Source organism: Myxocyprinus asiaticus, chromosome 46, assembly GCF_019703515.2.
Source record: "Myxocyprinus asiaticus isolate MX2 ecotype Aquarium Trade chromosome 46, UBuf_Myxa_2, whole genome shotgun sequence".
NCBI lineage: Eukaryota > Metazoa > Chordata > Actinopteri > Cypriniformes > Catostomidae > Myxocyprinus > Myxocyprinus asiaticus.
The window spans coordinates 22,582,900-22,606,062 of record NC_059389.1 but is presented as its reverse complement, the minus strand read 5'-3'; the positions used below and the strand labels follow the sequence as shown (position 1 = coordinate 22,606,062).

The 23,163-nt window shown below is 37.4% G+C and overlaps 2 protein-coding genes across 3 annotated transcripts; both read right to left on the bottom strand.

The window, feature by feature from the left end:
• Positions 1-55: 55 nt before the first annotated feature.
• On the bottom strand, positions 56-10,037 carry LOC127435641 (ubiquitin-conjugating enzyme E2 variant 3-like). The gene is made up of 12 exons (XM_051689253.1): positions 9,540-10,037; positions 9,252-9,336; positions 9,058-9,123; positions 8,789-8,952; positions 6,780-6,921; positions 6,595-6,683; positions 6,392-6,497; positions 3,516-3,686; positions 2,805-2,978; positions 1,295-1,382; positions 986-1,109; positions 56-793 (listed from the first exon to the last, which is right to left on the bottom strand). Exons 1-12 carry the CDS (start codon positions 9,579-9,581, stop codon positions 629-631), a joined length of 1,416 nt encoding a protein of 471 aa, XP_051545213.1. The 5' UTR covers positions 9,582-10,037; the 3' UTR covers positions 56-628.
• A 1,553-nt stretch (positions 10,038-11,590) lies between these two features.
• On the bottom strand, positions 11,591-22,330 carry LOC127435639 (protein SPT2 homolog). 2 transcript variants are annotated; one of them, XM_051689249.1, is made up of 6 exons: positions 21,840-22,330; positions 21,421-21,535; positions 13,977-15,377; positions 12,961-13,117; positions 12,593-12,670; positions 11,593-12,252 (listed from the first exon to the last, which is right to left on the bottom strand). In XM_051689249.1, exons 1-6 carry the CDS (start codon positions 21,897-21,899, stop codon positions 12,153-12,155), a joined length of 1,911 nt encoding a protein of 636 aa, XP_051545209.1. In that variant the 5' UTR covers positions 21,900-22,330; the 3' UTR covers positions 11,593-12,152. The 2 variants fall into 2 exon arrangements, with proteins under 2 accessions (XP_051545210.1, XP_051545209.1); XM_051689250.1 differs by lacking the exons at positions 21,421-21,535; positions 21,840-22,330 and adding an exon at positions 15,732-16,198 and having other exon boundaries at positions 11,591-12,252.
• Between the last annotated feature and the right edge of the window lie 833 nt (positions 22,331-23,163).

Below are 23,163 nucleotides of genomic sequence, written 5' to 3'. Positions count from 1 at the left end.
TGCCTAAAGAAAATGTGTTTGTTTTTGTGCAACAATGAGACAGTGCAAGGTAAAGTGGAGTTTTGATTTTAATATTTGCATTATTGCTGTGATACTTTCATTTTCACATTCAATGGTAAATATGTTAAAATATCATTGCAGGATCAGGTACTTCTTCAGAAATGAAAATGCATTCAGTTGCAAAAAGGCACATTAGGAACACATGCCTTTTAAGCGCAAAACCACATGACGAATTCACCTCATTGGTAATAGCATTTAACAAGGACTTAAAGTGATATATTTGATTAACCATAATTCAATTGTTTAACCTCCCAAAGAAGTATCATTGTATTTGCACAGATGAACAATAAGTTACATAGAAGTACTGCATAGTAAGGTAAAGCTCCAAACCAATATTATGCAAAATGCTTACAGTACCGTAGAACAGCTAGTTCTTAATATACAGACAGGATTGATAGGATACATACTTTCAAAGTATATATCTTCAGAAAGTGCTATTGCTGTCAGATTGAATTCCACTTCACAGTGGCTGCTCTGAGAACATTGGCTTTGTACATATTGCAAGAAGGACACATGTTCTGTATATCATGTAAAGAACATAGGCCATGGCGTCATATCCAGTCAGGAGTTACAGTCGGAGTTGCATAAAGAGAGTGATCTGAGAGGCCGTACTCTTCCGCAGCTTGGCATCGTCTTCTGAACCTAAAGCCACTCCTGGTAATCGTGTTGAGCCATTTTCTCCAAGGATGCATGGCAAGCTGAGGAACACCTTGGAACCGATTCCACCCCATCCCTGAATCAAGAAAACACAGAGGGTCACAATTTTAACCATCCAAAATGTTTATACCTGCATATTACCCTAGGATAGAAGCATTTTAAAACTGAAAATGTTACTTCAGCTTTAAGAGTAAGTTGCACATATATGCTCTAGATATCTATATTTAAGTTACAGTAGAGTAGATATTCTACAGGGCAAGTAACGTACCTCAGCCAGTGTAGTGACAGAGTGTATTTTCTTTTGGTCTGTAATGATACTGTGAGTGATGTCAGCAATTGACAACCCAACTGACCATGACCTCTGACCTCTACCCTTCAGCATCTCTAATGCCCTGTGAACATATCGCAAACAACAAAGCTCACACTTCATTACACAATCACAATATTTGTCCTTTAATTAAAGTACATGCACTGACCTAAAAGATTTGTAGGTAACAAATAACTGCACCTCATTCAAATATGTCATCAACACAAAGTACTTGAAAAATAGCTGGTCTGTGATTATTGTAATCCATACCTGTCCATTAAGGCTTTGGTGGAGTTGGACACTGGGGTTAAAGCTTGTAGCTGGTCCGTTCCTGGCCCCAGATTACCCCACAACGCCACTAATACACCATGAGAGAGATCAGTCATATCATTTAAAATCATAACTTTTTCTCCAAATGCACAAGACATAAAGCAACAATTGTATGGGTGACCTTTTGGTTACAGAATGCAATTAACAACTATAAATATCGACTTCTGGCCAACAGGATGTAATAAAACGTGAAGCTAAGTGGCCATTACTTTTCAATAGTGATAAGAAGTCCACAAACCTGAAACTACTTTGGGTCCAAGCAGATACAGAAAATGACAAGTCTATTTACACTAAGTGCAAATAGCCCATCTTGTTGACAGGCTATTCACACTAACTCCAGCCACCTTTGCTGAGACCAAGCTGAAAACAGCCATGACAAATTTCTTAGGGGTCAACTGCTGGTCAAATTTGAATTTTTCACGATGGGGCAGAGACGTTGAACAGGTTAACGTGTTAGACGTTTAGTGGGTTAGGAGAACAAAGTGATTGTTTTCACTCCAATGGTCTTGTAGAAACATACAATTGTATGACAAATTGCGACCCCACGTGTTGATGTAGTAGCTCAATGTGTTAAGTAATGCTGGTGATACAGGTTCGAATCCCACCTTGTCATACTATTTCCCATGTCTCCACTCTTAATATTTCCTATAATTCTACTTATGATAACAAATAAAGTGATTCCTCGCAGTGATTTGGTCACAGTGAAGATCAGGGAGCTGAGATAAGGATTTGATATGGATAAAAGTAACCATGGTTTTACAGTAGGTATTTAAACAGGAGTGCAAATAGCCTCTGCCATAAATAATTGTTAGCAATTTAATTATTGATAAAAGCATGTCCAAAGGGGCCAAACCTAACAATAACCCTACCCCTATACCTAACCCTAACCACAAAAATTAAAACTGAACAGTTTGTCAAATTATTAAATATACAGCAACTTATCACTAGATGGCAACAATGAGGAGAAACGTGATGAAAATGATAAAAAAAAACTATGCTAAGCTAATATGCTAACGGAATAGCTTGTGAACTAACTGGAGAAACGGAACAGAAATTTTTCATTTAACCTTTTATATCCCCAATTTAATAATATGATATGTGACAAACAATTTAAAAGTTATTCTTTGTCATGTTTATATAGAATCATCCAGCAATTGCATAGGAGTTTAAAAGTGCTTTCAGCCAACAGAATCGCTTTGTGATCCAAAGGGGGCTTTACTGGGAGTGGGCGTGTCCTTGTCCTCATGTGAGACACAGACAGATACACTTGCATGTTTTAGATGCAATGTCATGATAAAAAGAACTGCATTCGGTCTGAATGGTGCCTTAAAATTACACGTATCAAGACCAGCATTGTTTTGTTTTTTTGTTCCTTTCGTTGTGCTGCATTTAGCTTTTTTTCCGCAAGAACAGGTTCAGTCCGCAGAATCCTGTCAGGTAATCCACTCACCCTTGTTCTCTGAGAGTTCTCCTATTACCCATGCCTGTTTGCCTACGTTATTGGCCACCAGTGAAATATTGATGATGTGAGACAGCCTCTCTGAGTCCAGATTACAGCCCACACCGATCACTTGAGTGGGCAGCAGATGGCTCTGTCTCCAGGCAACATGTGTCATAATGTCCACTGTGAATGGAAAGGTCAGCGGTCACACACATGGTCTGCCAACAAAAAATGCAAGACATTGCTGACTGATAAATGCTTTGGTTATCTCCTTAGAACTAGATTGGTAACCTCATTGCATCTCGTGACCAAACACCATGACGTCATGTTGAAAGCACCAATGACGCTTGGTTTTATTGACCTAGACGCCATATTTGATTTCAGCGATGTGATAATGACTGTGAATAACTTAAATTTCCCTCTGTTGACCACACAAATTGATTTGAATGGCATTAGAAGACTTGGAATGTAGTGCATGAGTAGCATTGACTACTTTTACTGTGGTTTTATGTTTATTTTTTGTTTTTTTCTTGTCCTTTTTGGAATAATTTTGGCTACACAAGACTTTGGTCTAGATTCAAATGATCACTAAGCATTTATATCATGGCAAGTTAAGTAATACTAATCAATCTGCAAGCCATAAGTAACCTCAATTAACACCACTCAGCTGTTTTTGGGACAACAAATGGACAAAATGAAAGTTAGGGTTGATTTACTAACCCGGTTGAGAGGCGATGAGCAGCACAGCTTTTGGACTCAGCTGGGCGAGATGAGGGATGATCCCTCGGTACATGTCCACATTAGTCTGCACTACACTCACATACGACTGCTCATCACTCCAGGCGTTTGCTGTGATGACCACCACCTTAGACGCCGCAGAGGCTGACAGGTCTAGAAAAACAAAAGGAAAACCACAAGCTTGTAAGAGATTTTTGTGCGAGAAAGTAACTTTCCTGGCAAAGATGACTATGAACTACAGGCATGTGAAGGCATTGCGGTAATGTCCATTATCTGATGTTAATAAATGTACTGGATTTGTTCAAATCCCTAACCCCCAGTATAAATAATGGCTATAGTGTTGAGTAGATTACTTCTGAAATGTAATCAGGTACAGATTACAAATTACACTTCTGAAATTGTAATCAGTAATGTAATATTTTAGATTACACTTTGTAGATAATCTAATCTGATTACTTTTTTACAAGTTTTAATGAAAATGTAATTTTAGGTGTATTAAGTAACAAGCAAACAAGAAATCAAACAATTAGCTATCTGTCATTACCTGAGTAAATATAATCGATATGTAATCCTGTAATTCATAAAAACGAAATGTAATCTTAACTCCCACATTTAAAAATGCAATATCATCTAATTGCAAGTCCTTGCTTTTTGAAATCTGATTACATAATACAAATTACATGTAGTCCATTACTACCCAAAACTGGTAACAGTGCCCATCCACTTTTTCTAGCCATCTGGGTTTCAGAAGAGATTTTCCCATTCATCTTTTTCACTAGCGATTTCATAAAATCCTTCAGAAAAGCGTTAGAAGTCATGAACCTAACCAACCAGCTCTGAGGTTGTTCAAACTTTAATTGGAAGCAAAAATTTATTTGAAAATCAGACAAAAAGGCAAAGGTACTTAACGTCTTTCATGAGGGGATGAACTACAATCCCGAGAAGCACTACTGATTTAAATCCCGATAAGAACTATTGATTTAAAGTTTTTGATAATAAATATACAAACAATGTATTGCAATTTTATTGCAAAATATTTAGATATTTACAAATATATACACTGGTGGCCAAAAGTTTGGAATAATGTTCAGATTTTGCTGTTTCAGAAGGAAATTTTATTTTTATTTTTTTACCAAAATATTTAAAGCATCTTTATTTTAACTGCTCTGGCAGCTTGGACTTTGTAAATGTCAGTTTAGTTTGTCCCTTTGTGATGAGGTATGAGTGCCGCCTTAAACCAGAGGTTCCTATCTTGTGGCTGCTGAAAGGGACAACTTTTATCTAGACATTTATCACATCGCGCAAAGGGTAATTTTTTTTCCACAGATACACTTCTGAACATGTGACGTGTGAAAATGACTCCCATGCAGCAGACTTGCTTGATGTGGGCTTCTTAGCACTAAACTGACCATTTTCCAGTCCAAGTTGTACATCCTTCAACAACAGCTTATACACACTTTGCTCCGTCATCCTTAGTTTGCTCCGTCACTCACCAACCACCTGCCTGCTCTAAGGACTGTATTATGCATGTGCTGTGCGCACGGACGAGTGCAAATGTAACGTATGAAGCAGAAAGCACTCGTTCGTGCATGCAGCACGTGCATAATACAGTCCTCAGAGCAGGCTATTGTCGGACTGCCCACTCCCGTCCAAAGTACACCAATGTTACCGACTGTATCTTTAATTCTGAAATTGAATCCCGCACCGCAAGAAATCTGAACGGTTCCAGTGGGAATGCAGACATCTACTTCAAAGACAAAGGACAACTGGCTCTAACAAGGACAGAAAGAGATGCTGAAGGCCAGATTTACAACTAAACAAGAGGATAAGTACATCAGAGTCTCTAGTTTGAGAAATAGACGCCTCACATGCCCTCAGCTGACAGCTTCATTGAATTCTACCCGCTCAACACCAGTTTCATGTACAACAGTAAAGAGAAGACTCAGGGGTGCAGGCCTTATGGGAAGAATTGCAAAGAAACACAGACATTGGACAACAGATAATTGGAAAAGAGTGTTATGGATCTTAACCCCATTGAGCTTTTGTGGGATCAGCTAGACTGTAAGGTGCGTGAGAAGTGCCTGACAAGACAGCCACATCTATGGCAAGTGCTACAGGAAGTGTGGGGTGAAATGTCACCAGAGTATTTGGACAAACTGACAGCTAGAATGCCAAGGATCTGCAAAGCTGTCATTGCTGCATGTGGAGGATTTTTTGATGAGAACTCTTTTAAGTAGTTTAAGAAGTTCTGAAAAAAAAAATCAAATTGTAATAGAAATTTTTCACGTTATTAATGTCCTGACTATACATTGTGATCAGTTGAATGACACTTTGGTGAATAAAAGTTCCAATTTCTTTCCATAAGAGCAAATTATGTACATTATTCCAAACTTTTGGCCACCAGTGTAAGTAGTTTGAGAGTGTAGGGAGACCAACTCAGTTGCGTCATTCAAAGAGCATCATGGAAGTGGGCTGTCGCTACAGAGCTCTTCTGCAGCACTTTGTTAGCCGCGATTCTCCGATTGGTGTATTGTTTCCCTTCAGGATTCACGGGTAGTGTAGTTTTTCACCAGAAATTCAGCTACTAAACACAATTAAAAAAATTAAAATAAAGCTTGTACCATCAAATAATAACCTCTGAGCTCACGGTAGGTCTGTCTTTAAAGGTTTTTACAGTAAGCCATTGTTAAAAAATGATTCACCTACGGAGAAATTGAATGGATGAATTGGATTTTTACTCAGAGAACCAGACTGTTGCGCTCTATAGGGTCTTAGGAAACACTACAAATTATGAAAATTATGAAATTATGAATACACATCTTTTTATGGATACTGATCATTTATAATAAAAAAAGCACCTTTGGAAACCTCAACCTTTGGCAAATTGAAAATCTCCATATCCATTGTGCAGCCTTTGGTTGAACTCTCTGGGATGTCAATAAAAACCAGTTTGTCAACACAGCCCTATGAGAGGAAAGTATGACAATGTGTCATTAAAGCATGGTTAAGTACTCACAAGCTATTTGTTATTCTGCAAACAAATCAATGATAAAGTAGTTACTTTCGCCATAATACTCAACACGGCAGCAATTCCCAAATCTCCCCCTCCAATCACAGAGACTTTAACCACTTGATCAGGCCGATTTACACCTATAGAGCAATTTGCAAATATATAGTGATTTTGAATTCACAAAAGGGGTAATGAACTTGAATTTAATAAGGAAAGTCACAACAGGCATGTCAAACCTTCATTCACTTTGAGATTAGATACATATGCCAGTAGATCATTGGGGTTCTCGCCATGTCCAGATGATTTAGTAGACAGTGGAGGTTCCTTTTCAAATTTATCGATCATCTCCGCTAGAAGACTGCTGACTGTTGACTTGGGCTGTAGCAGAGACGTTACAACATTTGCAGTGTGCAAGACTTTTAGTTCCTGAAGTATTTTTTCCATTCATTTTTTCCATAGGGATTTCATAAAATCCTTCATAAAAGCGTTCTAAGCCATGAACCAAACCAAACAGCTCTAAAGTAAATCACAACATTACAAACTTTTATTTGAAGCAAAAAATAAATATTCAAAAAGCGGACATAAAGACAAAGGTAGATGACTGTGTACTTAACGTCTTTCATGAGGGGATGAACTACAATCCCAAGAAGCATTGTGAATTATGTAATCAAATTAAAAAACTATTGATTTAAAGTTATTGATTATAAGTATAGAAAAAATCTATTGTAATTGTATTGCAAATGATTCAGATATATACAAATACATGAGTAGTTTGAGTGTAGGGAGACCGAGTCCATAGCGTCATTCACAGAGCATCATAGGACTGGGCAGTCGCTTCAGAGTATTTATCGGTCGGCTGATATTATTGGCCAACATTAGCCTTTCACAGATATATCGTATTGGCGTATATGTTTTGCGATATGCGCAGATATGAAAACTTTTTTTTCAGAACATATAATGCAGAAAACAATGCTTGGGGTGATTTAGAGTTAGTGTCATAACATAGTTTGTCCAGCAGAGCGTGCTCCGACTCCATTGTTTACAGAGCTGAGCTGACGGTGGTTCTGCAGACAGTGCGGAGTTAAGCGGTGTCTTCTCGGTAAGTTGCTAACTAGTTTATGAAATACATACTGGAAAGTTATTAAACAATGACCCCATCATTTTCCCTTTTCAAAATAACTAATATAACGTTAACCCTATCCATGACAACCATGTCACTCATGTTTATCACATCTGTTTGCTATGTTAGCCAGCTATAGTTTGTCAGTGCAGTCAGTAACGTGGCAGATTGAAAGGTAAACAGAGCAACTTTTTGCAGCTCAGCAGACAACAGTGCGGTGGTGGATTGTGTCTGCTGAGTGTTGATTTCACTCTATGCTGTTACCTAGTTGGTGAGACACAATGCTGGAAAGTAAATAAAGTCCATATTTTACTCTTTGTGGCAACAAGCTTATAGCTAACTAGCTAATCACGTAGCTACTTTCATACATTGTCAGCTGAGTGGAAGCTAATTTGTAAACATGTATTCACCAAACTGTTTTGTTCAGGATTCACAGTTTGGTACCCGCTTCAACTGAACAATTCCAGTCGTTACATTTATAAAATGTAATATTTAGAAGTCTGGTTTTCCACCGTTGATAGTTTCCCCTGAACTTGTAAAGCAGAATACAGTGTAACACCGCTGCTGCCGTTTATCTCTTGACTCGGCAGATGTAAATGCTTCTTGTTTTACAACCTGCCCCAATTTACTGGCAGTATTAAAATAGTCAGCATTTGACTGATACTAAACAGTACTGATGTTTATTTAGCTATTTATTGTATTTTTATTTATTCTTTATTTAAATGGTCAGCAACTGACTGATACTGAACATACAGTACTGATGTTTATTTAGCTATTTATTGTATTTTTATTTATTTATTATCAAAATCAGTGCACAATCCACATAGAAAAGGTCTGTTTTCATTCCAGCTCAAAAATTAACTGTCTCTTTAAGAGTTTATAAGTTATCCTTAAAAATCAATTTGCCTATAGGGAAAATGAATGGGAGTTTTACTTCGGGCACCAGACTGTTGTGCTCTATTATAAAACAGTTCAGGTACTGGATGCTGATTGGTCAAAGTTCGGATACTGTTTTACTTATTACTTTAAAAACACATGCATCAAAATGAAACAAATCCATTAGTTGAATCTAAACAATTTTGAATATGAATAACATCATTCCTGAGTGATATAAAGTTCTCTTACATGATCCCAGTTGTGCAGGCTCGGCAGGTGTATTCTACCCTTAGAGTCGACATGTTTACCCTCCCGTATGACCATGCTGGAAGTGGGTCGCAGGAAACAGATAGGCGGTGTGAAGGGAAAGGAATCCAAGAGCCACAGAAGAATGGGCAGGTTATATGAGCGCTCTGTGAATACATTATCATCCATTTAAACACACTATAGCTGAAAACATAAAGAGAGGCCTGTTCAGCTACTTTATGATTTGCATATTCCTTCATTTTCAGTCTCACCTTGGTATCTGACTGGGATGTTTCCAACCAGTTTGAGCAAATCTTTCTGTGAACTGTCACTAAAAGCTGTAAAAGGTGTATGAGTAATGAAATTAATTAACTGATCACAAATAACATGTACAGTGACAGACAGATAGGATTCAAAATACAATATTAGGATAATATATTTTCATTTTGTCTCACAAACGACTCACTGTATGTTTCAGCTTTTATTATTATATCAGGATGAGTGCGAGACACCTTCTGCAGCTCTTCAATGGCAACATCACGAAATTTATACTAGTAAAGAAATCAAGAAACATGTTAAAATAAATGAATGAACACATATATAAAGGTTGTGTAGTATACATACGATTTCTGACACAATGACTGGATTCTTCAAACAGGTTCAACCAGTGGCATCACCATTATTATCAAACTCATTATTATTCATTCATTATTTAAGAGTTACTTGCGCATGTGATTAAACGTCAGATAACAACCTTAGAGAGGACCCTCTTGATCGATTCCGCATTCAAGTCCATGCTATGTGTTTAATAAAAGTCTGTCAGCGGTAAGGAACTTGAATCTCAACCAGACAATAATGTGAAACTTCCGCAAATACATTCCAGCTGATGTCTTCTCTCAGGTACGGCAAGCCGAGAGGAATTTTCCCAAAGTTGACCACATAGAGATATGGGCGGGGATTGTCTGCACAATTATTATTATTTTTTATTTTTTTTTAATTAGTCAGATACAATGAAAGTAAATAATATTGTCAATTCGATGTCTATTAAAATTTATTTAATTATTGTTCAGTGTAGACCGCTGCTGAAGTAGCACATGGGCACTTCAGGTAGGGGACGCCACGCGAAGGATAGTTCCAAACAAAAGTAAGAAATTATTTATTTATTTTTCCACAAAGGGCCCTTTCACAAGACTTTTAGTGAAGGCTACATTCACAGTGTAATGCCATGCTCCCTTCAGACTATCCACATCAAGAGCTCTGTCTTTCGTAGTGAGTAGGACACGTGTTACTTTCCACAGCGCTGATAGGATTGACCAATTACATTCGTTTACGATTAAACAATTAGGTATTTACAAAAAATAATAATTTATATAGATAGCCGGGGTGAATTTAAATTCGGAATTGACATATTTATAGATTTAAAAGAATATACATTTAGTTTAAAAATGTCTACAGAAAGCATAACAATTTGTCTGAAATTTGAATGAGATTTCGGCCTTTTGAGCCGCTATGCGCCATCTAGAGGAAGGTAACAGGAAATTATTATATATTTTCTTATTTGGAGCTTAAAGAACTGCATTTCATTGCCTGCGATTACTGCAGCATTCGATGCTGTTGTGCATTTAGTACATTCACTTTGACTTTAATATTAAGAGCGAGGAACATTTGTCGTCTTAACAATGACTTAAACTAAGTCGTTTTCCGAGAAGCCCCGCCTCCTGAGGCAGGATTAGCTATTAGCAACTAACCAGCAGTGTGTGAATGGACAGTTGAGATGTTATTCATACAGCGGCTCCAATCCTACCAACTGTGATTAGATCATGGGCGGGTCTTGATGGATCGAAGATGTACGGTATAACTTTGGACATTCCTTTAGAAGTAAAGCAACTGTCCACAAACTTTTTGTAGCACACAAAATGTAGCACAAAAGCCTTACTTATCAACCATAGGCCTCAGAGCACATTAACTATGTTATTTTAAAGGAATATTCCAGGTTCAATACAAGTAAAGCTCAATCGACAGAATTTGTGGCATAATCTTGGTTACCACAAAAATAATTTCAACTCGTTCCTCTATTTCTTTTAAAAAAGGCGAAAATGGAGGTTACAGTGAGACACATACAATGGAAGTGAATGGAGCCAAATATTTGAGGGTTTAAAAGGCGGAAATGTGAAGCTTATTATTTAATTAAAGCGCTTACAATCTGTTAAAGCTCACGTATTATTTGAGCTGTAAAGTTGTCTAAATTGTCATTTAAAAAAAAAAAAAAAAAAAATTAAGAGATTGTTGACATTACATCATCATGTTAATGGAGTAGTAAAATTGGCTATAACTTTACACAGAAAAGGTTAGTAAGCGATTTCACCACCCTAAAATCATGTTTACACTTCTATGTCTTGAAGCTATACTTCTGAAACAATATTTCAATGTTTACGGATTGGCCCCATTCACTTCCATTGTAAATGCCTCACTGTAACCCAGATTTGTGCTTTTTTTTTTTTTTTGAGGGGCGAGTCAGATTTTTGTGGTAATCAACATACTACAAATGCTGTCGCTTGAGCTCAACTTGTATGAAGACTAGTGAAGACTAATAGTGTATTTATAAGTTAAAGTATTGTGATGGCAGCAGGTATTGATTTTCTTCAAAAGCCACAATTGTACTACTATTATACATCCACAACAAGCCATTACCAGGATAACATCCCAAACAAATAGCATTACTATGCAACGGTGGTACTTTTTTGTAAGTGGACTAATAGTTGTCTACCTAGATGAAGCAAGATACAAATTTCAAGTTTACGATGTCATTTACCTTACAAGAACAATTTGTGCAATGTCACTGGTTTACTGAACAAAACAAATATTTGAATTCCATTCGAGCTAAAAGCAACTAAATTTTGCTTTCAAAATGCTACATCAAATGACAATAAAGACATAAGGAAATAAATGACAGGACAACAATATTTGTCAAATCGCTTTAACAAAAAGAAAGAAAATATATCAGAAGAAATGGCAGTTTGTCTTCTCACCAGTTAAATAGTACAAATAATAAAATAAGTCTCCCTATTTCTGAAACAATGTCTAAGCAGTTGGTTCTTGAGACGTAAGGCATCCACATTAATAGACTGCCATTATTTCTACTGATACAAAAATTGGCGTTGTGATTCTCAGATATTATTTTCATAAACATTTTTCTCAGCTACGACAGATGGGCTCTTGATAGTGCAAACCTGCTCCCATGGCTTGGGCATTCAAATAAATAAGTGTAACAAATGTCAGCGGCACAAGGTAGGTAAGACATTTCCTTTCCACTCCAACCCCATCCACTACAATGAGACTAGATCAAAGTCAATTCAATTCAATTCAATTAAATCTTTTTCCGCTTTGCTTTCATTGCTAGTTTTCTTTTCATCTCCTCCTCCTCCATGAGCATGTCTTCTTCATCCTCTTTGATACCCAGGCGTAAACTGAGGCAAAGAAAGAACAAAAGATGCAATTAGGTATGGAATGGTCACGGGTCTTTTGCGCAAAAGGAGAGAGAAGCAATCAAAACACAATCATGTCAGTTTTCTCTTCTTGACATTCTTCCGTTGCATCTCCTCAAGTTCTCGTCTTTCCTCCTCCTGGTCTTCAAGCACTGCCATTCGCAGGCTAGTCAGACAATTAGGGGCAAAAGGCAAAACAGAAGAAACAGACAGAAAAAAGGCAGACAGTGTGATGATTTGGTGAAAGGAATGATGAACCAAATCCGTTTGTCAGCACTTTTATTTTTACTGCAGTAGTTTGAAGCTAAATGTGCTGGCTTACCTCCTAGCTTCTTCTTTTTGCTGTTCTTTCCAACTGCTCTCCATAAATTTCAGTGCATAGTCGCTTTCATCTTTATATCTGTAGAATGAAGGGCACTTTTACCACCATGTACAGGAACACAATACAACCCTTTGTGTAGTTCATCACATTAAGTTTCCAAATAAATTTCATCTTCATTTTAAACATTTATTGTTTTATCATTTTAAAACCTACTTTTTGTAAAACGTTGTACAAGTGTGCTTGTGCAGTCTTTAAAATGGACTGATATTTTGTTATTGACCACAATTACATTCATATGTTAAGTGTGACTTAAGTGTCTAAATGTGTTTTGGGGCCACTGTATAACCTTATACCGGACATGAACTCACTTGGACCGGTCATAGCCAAAGATTTCCCTGATATGTTTTGAAATTTCATCTTGATCATCTTCTTCATCGTCGATGAAGTCATCCATTTCCGAATCATACTCTTCCTCCTCCTCATACTTTCGTTTATAGCTGGATGTTATTGGGGGGAGTGCTGGACCTTCAAAAATAGCAGGAAAAGAGGGGTTGCAATTTCAATAACATGAGAAAACAGACATGTCGCCAAACAAGTGAATGCAACAATCTATTATAAGGAAGAATCTGAAAAATGTACACATCACATTCTTATTCTTTACTATCAACTAAGAGTAAAATTAAGACTAGGGGATCATTCATGAAAAACAAGCATTGTTTGTACATTCATTTAAAAAAAAATTGTTTTTTAATTGTTGCATTCAAATGGTGTTATTCGTTTTGCTCATGTTTCACGAATAACGGCAAAAGAGTAATAAGAACCAGGATTGCCTTTTTTGCAGATGATTCGCCAAATCAGCTGTTGAAAAACCAATCAACTAGCTTGCCCAACTCTCATAAATGGATTTGGTACTATTAAAGGATTGTTCTGACATGCTTTAAATTACCACACCAAAATTTTAACTCATCCCTCCCTTTGTAAAAACAAAGCTGACTAAAAAGAACTGGCTCGTAAGAGTAATTTGTTCAGGTTCCAGACTACACTGAAAGCCTTTGATGTTTTGCGCTGTACTCTAAAGAACCGGCTCATAAGTTGTTCATTCGGGAATGTAAACAGTACATGGAGTAAATAGTTACACCATGACCCTTTCTGGTATGCTTGCAAAAAAAAAAAAAACTTTCTCGACTGTGCGCAAGCGCGGATAAACAAATTATACCCTAGCCTTTAAATGGTTAAGAGAGGTGTTGAAAGACTGAATTATAACTTAAGTACAGTAGTGTAAATATGATTCGTATTTGAGGGACGAGTCAAAATAATTTTCTGTGGTAATCAATATTAGCAAACTAGTAGACACTTGGCCACTCAAATGTTCTTCTTATCTTACCAGGAGGTCTAACCAAAATTCTATGGCCTGTGGGACTAATCACTGTTCTAGGGCCTTGAGGTGCTGTGGGCCTTGGGGCCATTCCAGGTCTTGATGCAAAGTTCTTTGATAAAATGGTTTCTGAAACAACAGTGCACTGAGGTCTTCCAGGGCCTGAACCTATGCTGTTTACTGGCCTCCCAGAAACACCACCTCCCATCTTGCTTGGTGCATTTATAGACGCCCTGGAGCCTCCAGGAAGTTGCTGAGCCTGCAAACTACCAGCTGGTCTTGGTTGCCTTGAAGGATCACCAGAAGAGTGTCGTAAAAGTGCATTGCTACCAGGCCGAGGTGGAGCACCACTTCCAGATCGTGCCACATTTCCTGGTTTTCCTGGTTTCTGAGGATGGCCTCCCCTAACAGAGTTATTCTGGCCAGGTCTAACCTGCCCAGAGCTTTTGTGTGGCCCTTGACCTGATGATCTAGCCATATCAGCAGCAGCTCCAGGACGACTTCCAGAAATACTTGACTTCCCTTGTGGTATTGAGGTATTCCCCTTCTTTAGGGTAAGGTCACTTGATGTTGTAAGCCTTTGGCCCTGTGAGGGTCTGGGTGGTGCTTTTTTAGCCTGAAACAAAGCACTGTTTTTAATGGCACATTTACCATTTAAGGCACCTGATGAGCCCGAGCGGTCTCTGTCTCCATGCAGTTTGACAGAACCATGAGTTCTTTCACTGGGTGTTTGGGGCTTTGGTTTTTTGTTGGTATTGCTAGAGGAATGCTTATCTAATGATGTCTTTGGCAACTTTTCATTTCTGTTGTCTCGGTCGACATTTTTCTTTTGGGAGTTTGAGCTGGATTGTGATCTGCTGTCTTTCGGTCCTGAATTCTTGTCTGGTTTCGCGTCCCGCCCTCTATCCTGTTTCTTAACTTTGCGCTCAATTTCGAGTTCTCGAATCTCCTCTGCTGTTCTAAGCCTATCCTCAGTCGTCTTCTTCACTGGTTTCAGTTCAACAGGTTCAAACTGCTTTTTTTGTGCAAGTTTCAAGAGGTCCGCAAAGTTCATTGGAGGTGGGGCGGGTCTAGCTGGGGCACTGGGTTTTTTCTGTTTGCTGTCGACTTTGATTGGGGCATCAGGTCTAGAAGGAGCCTTAACCGGCCTGCTTTGTTCATCAGATTCAGAATCTGAACCCTCATAGTCATAATTGTCCTCATCATCCTCATCATATGTAACAGCTGTCTGCTGCTCCTCGCCTCTATCTGCCTTCGACTGCCTCTTTTTGGGCTGATCTACGATAGGGATGCCATTGTAACCTCTGAAATTGTCCTTGGTTCGAGAAGCCATTGCCCTTGCCTTCCTATCCGATTTAAGCTCAACTCTTTTGGCCAGTAGCTCTTCTTTTGCCTTCTTATTCTGTAGTTCTAAGACAAAAGAGAAGAAATACATCATGAGCACACTAAAAAGTCAACATGAAACTGCATTCATAACCTATTTTACTTCCATAAGGTGACAATATTTACAAGTAGGGTTGTGTGGTATACCAGTACTAACGAAACATCACGATACAAAAAAAATGTAAACGGTACGATATCATCATATTGTTCATTTCGGTACCATATTAAAGTAAGCTGCCATTAGCAAAATGTAATGTGAATGTTTTGAGATGAAATCAAAGAATATTTGAAAATAATAATAAAAAAGTCTTGATATGACAAATGTGATCATTAAACAGCAGAAGGATGCAATTTAATTAAATAATATAGTCACATGCGCACCACAGAATGAATGAGAGGTGCTGTCCTGCTCCATCTTCACCCACACACAAGCAGGTGCGCACACAAATGCAACACACACTACTAATGCTTGATTTTCATGCAGTGTGTCCAATAGTATCCATCTGCAGAGCAGTGTGTTTAGTGTATAACCAGCTGTGAACTCTTAAATGACCGTTTTCACCATTGCAGCTTGGAGATTTCAGCTCGCAAGTCACAGGAAGCCTGAAATAACGAACCCTTCAAAAACAGGAAGAACTTCAAAAAGGTCTTTCAAAATAAAATCCCACTAAAATAAGAGCTTGATTCAACCGGATGCATGAAATTGAAGACATTACGACAGAAAAATATTAGTACTGTTTAAAAGTGTAATATTCAAAGTAGTCACAATAATACTCATAATAATATCATATTAAATGTTTATATGTAACAGGGTAAAATAGAAAGGAGGCGGTGAGAACCGTATGAACCATCAAAGTAATATTTAATTAAACAAAAACACACACCTACAGGGCAGCTGCCTGTAGCTCTCTCTTTCCTGAACTGCTGCCTCTGGCAGCCTTTATCCCTCTTGTCGGCTTGATTAGCCCGATTAGGGCCCAGACCCACCCTCCTCCTTGCCACATTATATTATTAGTATTATTATCTGTAAGCAATATAACAAACGCAAGTGTACTGAATATCAGCATGTTGTGATTCAGCCATGGTAGCCTTTTGCCTCAGGTAATCAGATTGTTTTCATTTAATGTTTTCATTAATACTGTAAAGCTCAGTTGTGCATCTTTAGTTTTTTTACCAAAAATACCACACACACACACACACACACACACAATATTGTGTAGGTCCCCCTCGTGCTGCCAAAACAGCACCAACCCGCATCTCAGAATAGCATTCTGAGATTATATTCTTCTCACCACAATTGTAAAGAGCAGTTATCTGAGTTACCATAGACTTTGTCAGTTTGAACCAGTCTGGCTATTCTCCGTTGACTTCTCTCAACAACAAGGCATTTCCATCCACAGAACTGCCGCTCACTGTATGTTTTTTTGATTTTGGCACCATTCTGAGTAAATTTTAGAGACTGTTGTGTGTGAAAATCCCAGTAGATCAGCAGTTACAGAAATACTCAAACCAGCCCATCTGGCACCAACAGTCATCCATGCCAATTGTGTGGCAGCAGTGTAGTGCATAAAATCACGCCGGTACGGGTCAGGAGCTTCAGTTAATGTTCACATCAACCATCAGAATGGGGAAAAAATTTGATCTCAGTGATTTGGACCATGGCATGATTGTTGGTGCCAGACGGGCTGGTTTGAGTATTTCTGTAACTGCTGATCTCCTGGGATTTTCACACACAGTCTCTAGAATTTACTCAGAATGGCCAAAAACAAAAAACATCCGGTGAGCAGCAGTTATGTGGATGGAAATGCCTTGTTGATGAGAGAGGTCAACAGAGAATTGCCAGACTGGTTCGAACTGACAAAGTCTATGGTAACTCAGATAACTACTCTGTACAATTGTGGTGAGAAGAATAACATCTCAGAATGCTATTCTGAGATGCGGGTTGGTGCTGTTTGGTGGCACGAGGGGGACCTACAAAATATTAGGCAGGTGGTTTAAATGTTGTGGCTGATCGGTGTATATAGTTGAAAATTATTATATTTTCTTTTGATTAAAGCTGTGCAGTACGTATTTGATTAAACACAATTTTATCATAACTTTTAATTAAAACTTTTAACATGGAATCCATAAAAATTAAAAAAAGAAAGCATAATTTGTATCTTTAACACTTTATGCAGTTCTTTTAGCAAAGTAATTTTCTGTGTAATTTCATCAAAAATCTGAGTTTTTTTATTTGTTGCCCAAGTATCTAGTTAGTATTGATAGCGAGGTACCAGGACTGGTATCGTACCAAAGCCAAAATGTTGGTATCGGAGCAACCCTATTTACAAGTAAAACAAAAATGGGAATTGAGATATACATGTTCAGTGGGGGGCTTTGTGGGGGCAATGCAATCTCTTGCAGAGCACCCTGTTCTTCTATTCTAATCTTTTCTATTTGCAAAAGGAATGTTTGGGAGTCTAAAATATATTTCCTATTGACACACTAAAGCTGAAGATATAAATAACCATCTTAAGAAGTTTTTGTGAAATGTCTTAAGTGCCTAAAACTTTTGCACAGTAATGTATATACACTGCATGCACAATTATTAGGCATACAGGATTAATTTTATTGTTGAACAAACACAATGCTCTCAGTCAATCCAAAATGTCATTGAACCTCAAACCTGCATGTTTAACAAAGAAAAAGTGAGTTTTGTCTTTCTCAGGGGAAATATATAAGTGTGCACAATTATTAGGCAACTAAATTACAAAAATAATTTCTCCCAGTTCAATTGTTTATTCTCAGTTTATAGAGTACGTGCAACAAATAAGTAACACAAAATGACAATTAACATTTTTGGCCTTTCAAAAATATTCAGTGACCAATATAGCCACCCTTCTTTTCATTAACTGCCAAGAGCCTTCCATCCATGGAGTCTGTCAGTTTCTTGATCTGTTCACGGTCAACTTTTGCTGAAGCAGCAACCACAGCCTCCCAAATGCTGTTCAAAGAGGTGTATTGTCTTCCCTCACTGTAAATCTCATGTTTGAGAAGGGCCCACAAATTCTCAGTAGGATTTAAGTCAGGTGAGGAAGGGTGCCAAGTCATTATTTGGGCATCTTTAAAGCCCTTGCTGGCTAGCCAAGCAGTGGAGTACTTGGATGCATGTGATGGAGCATTGTCCTGCATAAAGATCACGGCCTTCTTGAATGCTGAGGACTTCTTCCTGTACCACTGCTTGAAGAAAGTACTTTCCACAAACTGGCAGTAGGTTTGAGAGTTGAGTTTCAATCCATCTTCAAATTGAAAAGGTCGCTTGACGCTTCAACTTATGAATCTTATTCAGTGGTGGTCTTGTTTCAGCCTTCTTGACCTTGGCCATGTCTCTGAGCACTTGACACCTTGTACTTCTGGACACTCCAGGTAGGTTGCAGTTCTGGAATATGGTAGCATTGGAGGATAATGGGTTCCTGGTAGCTTCATGTTTAATTCTTCTCAAGTCTTTTACAGTTAATTTGCGACCTTTTCTTCTTCATGCATTTTTTTGCGCCCCAGTTGACTATTTGCATCAAAACGTTTGATTGTCCGGTGGTCACGCCTCAATAGTTTAGCTATTTCAAGAGTGTTGCATCTGTCTGAAAGGCATTTTACAATATTTGACTTTTCAGTGTCAGTTAAATCTCTTTTTTTGGCCCATTTTACCTGAGGTAATGAAGCTGCCTAATAATTATGCACACCTTGATATAAGGTGTTAGTCACTTTCACCACACCCTCCCTCATTACACAAATACATATCACCTGAAAATGATTGAATCCAATAAGCATTCAAGTTTATATGGTTTGGAGTTGGAAACTGTGCATGGAAATAATAAGATCAGAATACTCACTAGCCTAATAATTGCATATGCAGTATATTATATTATATATATGTATGCATGTATGTATGTATATATGTATGTGTATATATATATATACACACACACACACACACACACACACACACACACACACTTCGAATTGACTGGATTGTGAAAGAGGGTGATCCATACCAGAGTGAAGCCAGACCTGAGAGTTTGTTGTGGATTGTGGAGAACTACTCCTCTCCTAAAAAACCTCACAGACACATTTTTTTGACCAAGATGGAGGCTGAAGGTCACGTTCACACTCTAAAGCATTTAGACGTACCCCAAAGGTAACGCTTTGTTTTCAAAGCAATCGTTTTATGCTATTATTGCACTATACTTTACTACTTAAACATTCACCAGCATTAAATTACTGCATTAACTATTGGCAAGATTTTACAAAGGCAGCATAAAAAAAAAAAAACCTCTTCAATAGCTATTGCTAAATATTATTTTCCCGGTTCGCACAGCCAGTGTGATTTCAGCCGAAAAGGAAAAGTCATTACAAGTGGGTCAAGTGATCACATTTTAATTAGTGCGGTCAGTCTAATAAAATATTTAATTGCGATTAATCACATGACTTTTTCTAAGTTAATTGTAATTAATCAGATTTTGAAAGTGCTTAAATTTGACTGTAATTTTTTTACTCTTAAAATGCATTTCATTTTTTTCTTTAAAAAAAACAACAAAATTTAACAATGTTTTATTAACATTTTCCAAGCAAAGTATTCTACAGTATAAAGACAAATGCACTAAAATTGCGGCAATTCAAGTAACATTAAACATTTCCCAAATTCCAAGTGGGAGGTTGACTAAATGAAAGAATTAGTCCCCATAGGATAAGTATTCATTGCAATGGGTATTAAATCTCTTAAATTCTCATCCTCCACAATATTAATCATGGCTATCCCCATTTGCTACAGCAATCATGAAACTGCATTTACATGATGCGCACCGCTTTGAACTCACATGAGAAGCACTTCCAGAGAATGTCTTGTTCTGCTCTGAGCACTGGCACTGCCCACATAATGATACCAGAACCCCTCTATGAAGAAGGGGGGGGGGTCATCAAGGTTAGCAAAACATAACGTAACACAGCGGTACACTGGCAAGACCAGAGGCCATTCTTTCTGAATGGATGTTAATGGAGGAGATGCTTCAGTATGCCGATTAAACTGCTTTGGTGAGGAAACTACTCATCAAGTAATTAATTGACTGCCTGTCTGCTAATCTTCAACTTGTTTTACTCTAAACAATCATTTTGGAGTGAACTACGTGTGGAGTTTATTACGATATAATTGCTGTTTTATTAGAGAAGGCACATATAATTTTGCGACAGGTAGGTGTCAGTTTTGGGCTCTTCCTATTCATTTGAATGTCATCCGCAAATGGTGATGGTAAATGCGTTAATCATGTTAGAGCTAAAATTAACACATTAATTTTAATCGCATACACTGACACATGAATTGTGCAAAAGATTAAGACAATGAAACACTGGGGGCCTGGGTATCTCAGCGAGTATTGACGCTGACTACCACCCCTGGAGTCGTGAGTTTGAATCCAGTGCGTGGTGAGTGACTCCAGCTCTCCTAAGCAACCAAATTGGCCCGGTTGCTAGGGAGGGTAGAGTCACATGGGGTAACCTCCTCGTGGTCACGATTAGGGGTTCTCGCTCTCGTTGTGCGTGGATCGTGGAGAGTAGCATGAGCCTCCACATGCTGCGAGTCTCCGCGGTGTCATGCACAATGAGCCACGTGATAAGATGCGGAGGCAACTGAGACATGTCCTCCGCCACCCGGATTGAGGTGAGTAACCACGCCACCATGAGGACCTACTAAGTAGTTGGAATTGGGCATTCCAAATTGGGAGAAAAAAAAAAAAAAAAAAATATATATATATTTTTTTTTTTTTTAAGACAACAAAACATTGTTTTATCTAGAATAATGTGCAATAACGAATCGTTCACAATAAAACTAAAAATGTGTTTTAATAAAGTAAACAAAGTTTTTTTATTTATTTTTACTTTATGTTGACTTTAAGGTAGAAACAATGAATCAATACATTTCAAAAAAAGTTTTCAAACATATTTTTTTACATGAAAATGTTCGAGTCAAGGATATCAACAAGTCAGGGTTACTCCTTTGAATCTGAACAACATGTGTCATTTAGTAAAAAATTAAATTTACCTTTTTTCTTTTGCTCTATGGCCTGCTTTTTCAAGTAGGCCTGCACAGCAGATGAATTAACCCCTTTCACTCGGACATCTTTCTTCGGAGGACCAGTTTTCAAGCTATACCGTTTCTATATAAGAAAAACAAATGATTAAGTTAAAACAAGGCAAGTTATGTATATCACATTGATTTCAATAAACTTTGTAAGTAACCTAACTGATAACACAAGACAGACTTAGCCTAATTATATCTGAAGATGTGAGAATACTATTTTAATATCAAAACATGTCAAATTGACATGTTACAACACTAGAACATTTGAATCATTACATGCAATTTGACCAATTTAAGGCCTTCATTGCCTATTACGACTTTATTTTGCAGGCTACATGAGGTTATATTATTTTTGCACGCATATTTTCTTCTTTACTCACCGGTACGTTGCTGAGCCCTTGATTTTGGGAGGCGATGGACAGCACATTGTCGAAATCCATGATCACTCACGCTGTCCAAAGCTCACTTTTATAGCTAACAGCAATAGCTACCACTTTCCAATCAAACCCACTTATCCCAAACAGCCTTTATGCCCTTAAAACCAGCCAAATCAACTCGAATGAATCAGTTGTTTAAATCAAACTAGAACTGTCAGAGTTCGAAGCAGGAAAAACCCTCGATTAGATCAACTGCCTTCAGCTTCGGTTCTTTGGATCAGCTGTTGTACATTTAAACCATTAAACAACTTAGGGATTTGCCCGATAAATGAAATAATTCAGTTCCGTTTTTGATCAATGACACCAGATGAGTTACCTCAAAGTGTCATTAAACGATATTAAACAAACAAAAAAGCTGTTAAAACACAACGCTAATGTCAAAATCCTCATGAGAAATGTGTGCGTCCTAGATCTAATAACCAAACCCACGTCATCCGGTTCACGTTTACGCGTCACTTCCGGTGAGTTGTGGCATGTTTTTCTTTACTATTTTATACTTTTTTTTTCTTCTTCTTTTTTTTTGTATGAATACAAATATTAAACATTATATTGGAAGATGTGTATACAACTTCTTATAAGACACACAAAAAAGAAGAAAATTATTAAAAGTACAGGTAATAAAATACACAACTATACTAAAGGTACAAAAGGTACATATATTATTCCAATAAATGCACTTTATAAAGCTCAGAAATATGTAAATACTTTTTTTTTTTTTTTTAATGTATTATTTAGAGAGTCTATACTATTGTCAACGTTTATGAGTTTGAAATTTGTTCAGAATTATAGCAAGATTAATTAAATAAAAATATTTGTAATCTTCTTTTGGACAATCGGTGAGGCCAAAAAGTAAAATTTTACACACACACACACACACACACACACACACACACACACACACACACACACACACACACACACACACACACACAACATGTCTTAAACTGAATGTTTTCATTAATTAATTTCTGTTCATTACACCACAATGAAACTGAAATAATGCAAGGCCAAAATAAATGTAAAGTAGTTTTATGGTAGTCATTGCAAAAAACAGAGGTTTCTAATGTATATTTTTTTATTCGTCAAAACTTACTTAAGCCCAGAAATATTAGACAGACAGCAAATTACAAATGACAAAATTACAAGAATAAAATATATAAAATATATTTTATATAGTAAAATAAATAATGACGTTTGTTAAACAAACTCATAAGTTAACTGGGGGAAAATATTAAAAAGGTAAAAATTAAAAAATACACACAAATAA

Excerpts from the sequence above, each read along its gene's own strand:
- LOC127435641 (XM_051689253.1), bottom strand. The coding sequence starts at position 9,581 with ATGGACTTGAATGCGGAATCGATCAAGAGGGTCCTCTCTAAG. Across the intron at positions 9,124-9,251 it reads AATAAAAGCTGAAACATACA|CTTTTAGTGACAGTTCACAG; the intron begins GTGAGTCGTTTG and ends CACCTTTTACAG. Across the intron at positions 3,687-6,391 it reads AAAGGTTGAGGTTTCCAAAG|ACCTGTCAGCCTCTGCGGCG; the intron begins GTGCTTTTTTTA and ends TTGTTTTTCTAG.
- LOC127435639 (XM_051689249.1), bottom strand. The coding sequence starts at position 21,899 with ATGGATTTCGACAATGTGCTGTCCATCGCCTCCCAAAATCAAGGGCTC. Across the intron at positions 21,536-21,839 it reads AAGGGCTCAGCAACGTACCG|AAACGGTATAGCTTGAAAAC; the intron begins GTGAGTAAAGAA and ends TTTCTTATATAG. Across the intron at positions 15,378-21,420 it reads CATAGAGCAAAAGAAAAAAG|AACTACAGAATAAGAAGGCA; the intron begins GTAAATTTAATT and ends CTTTTGTCTTAG.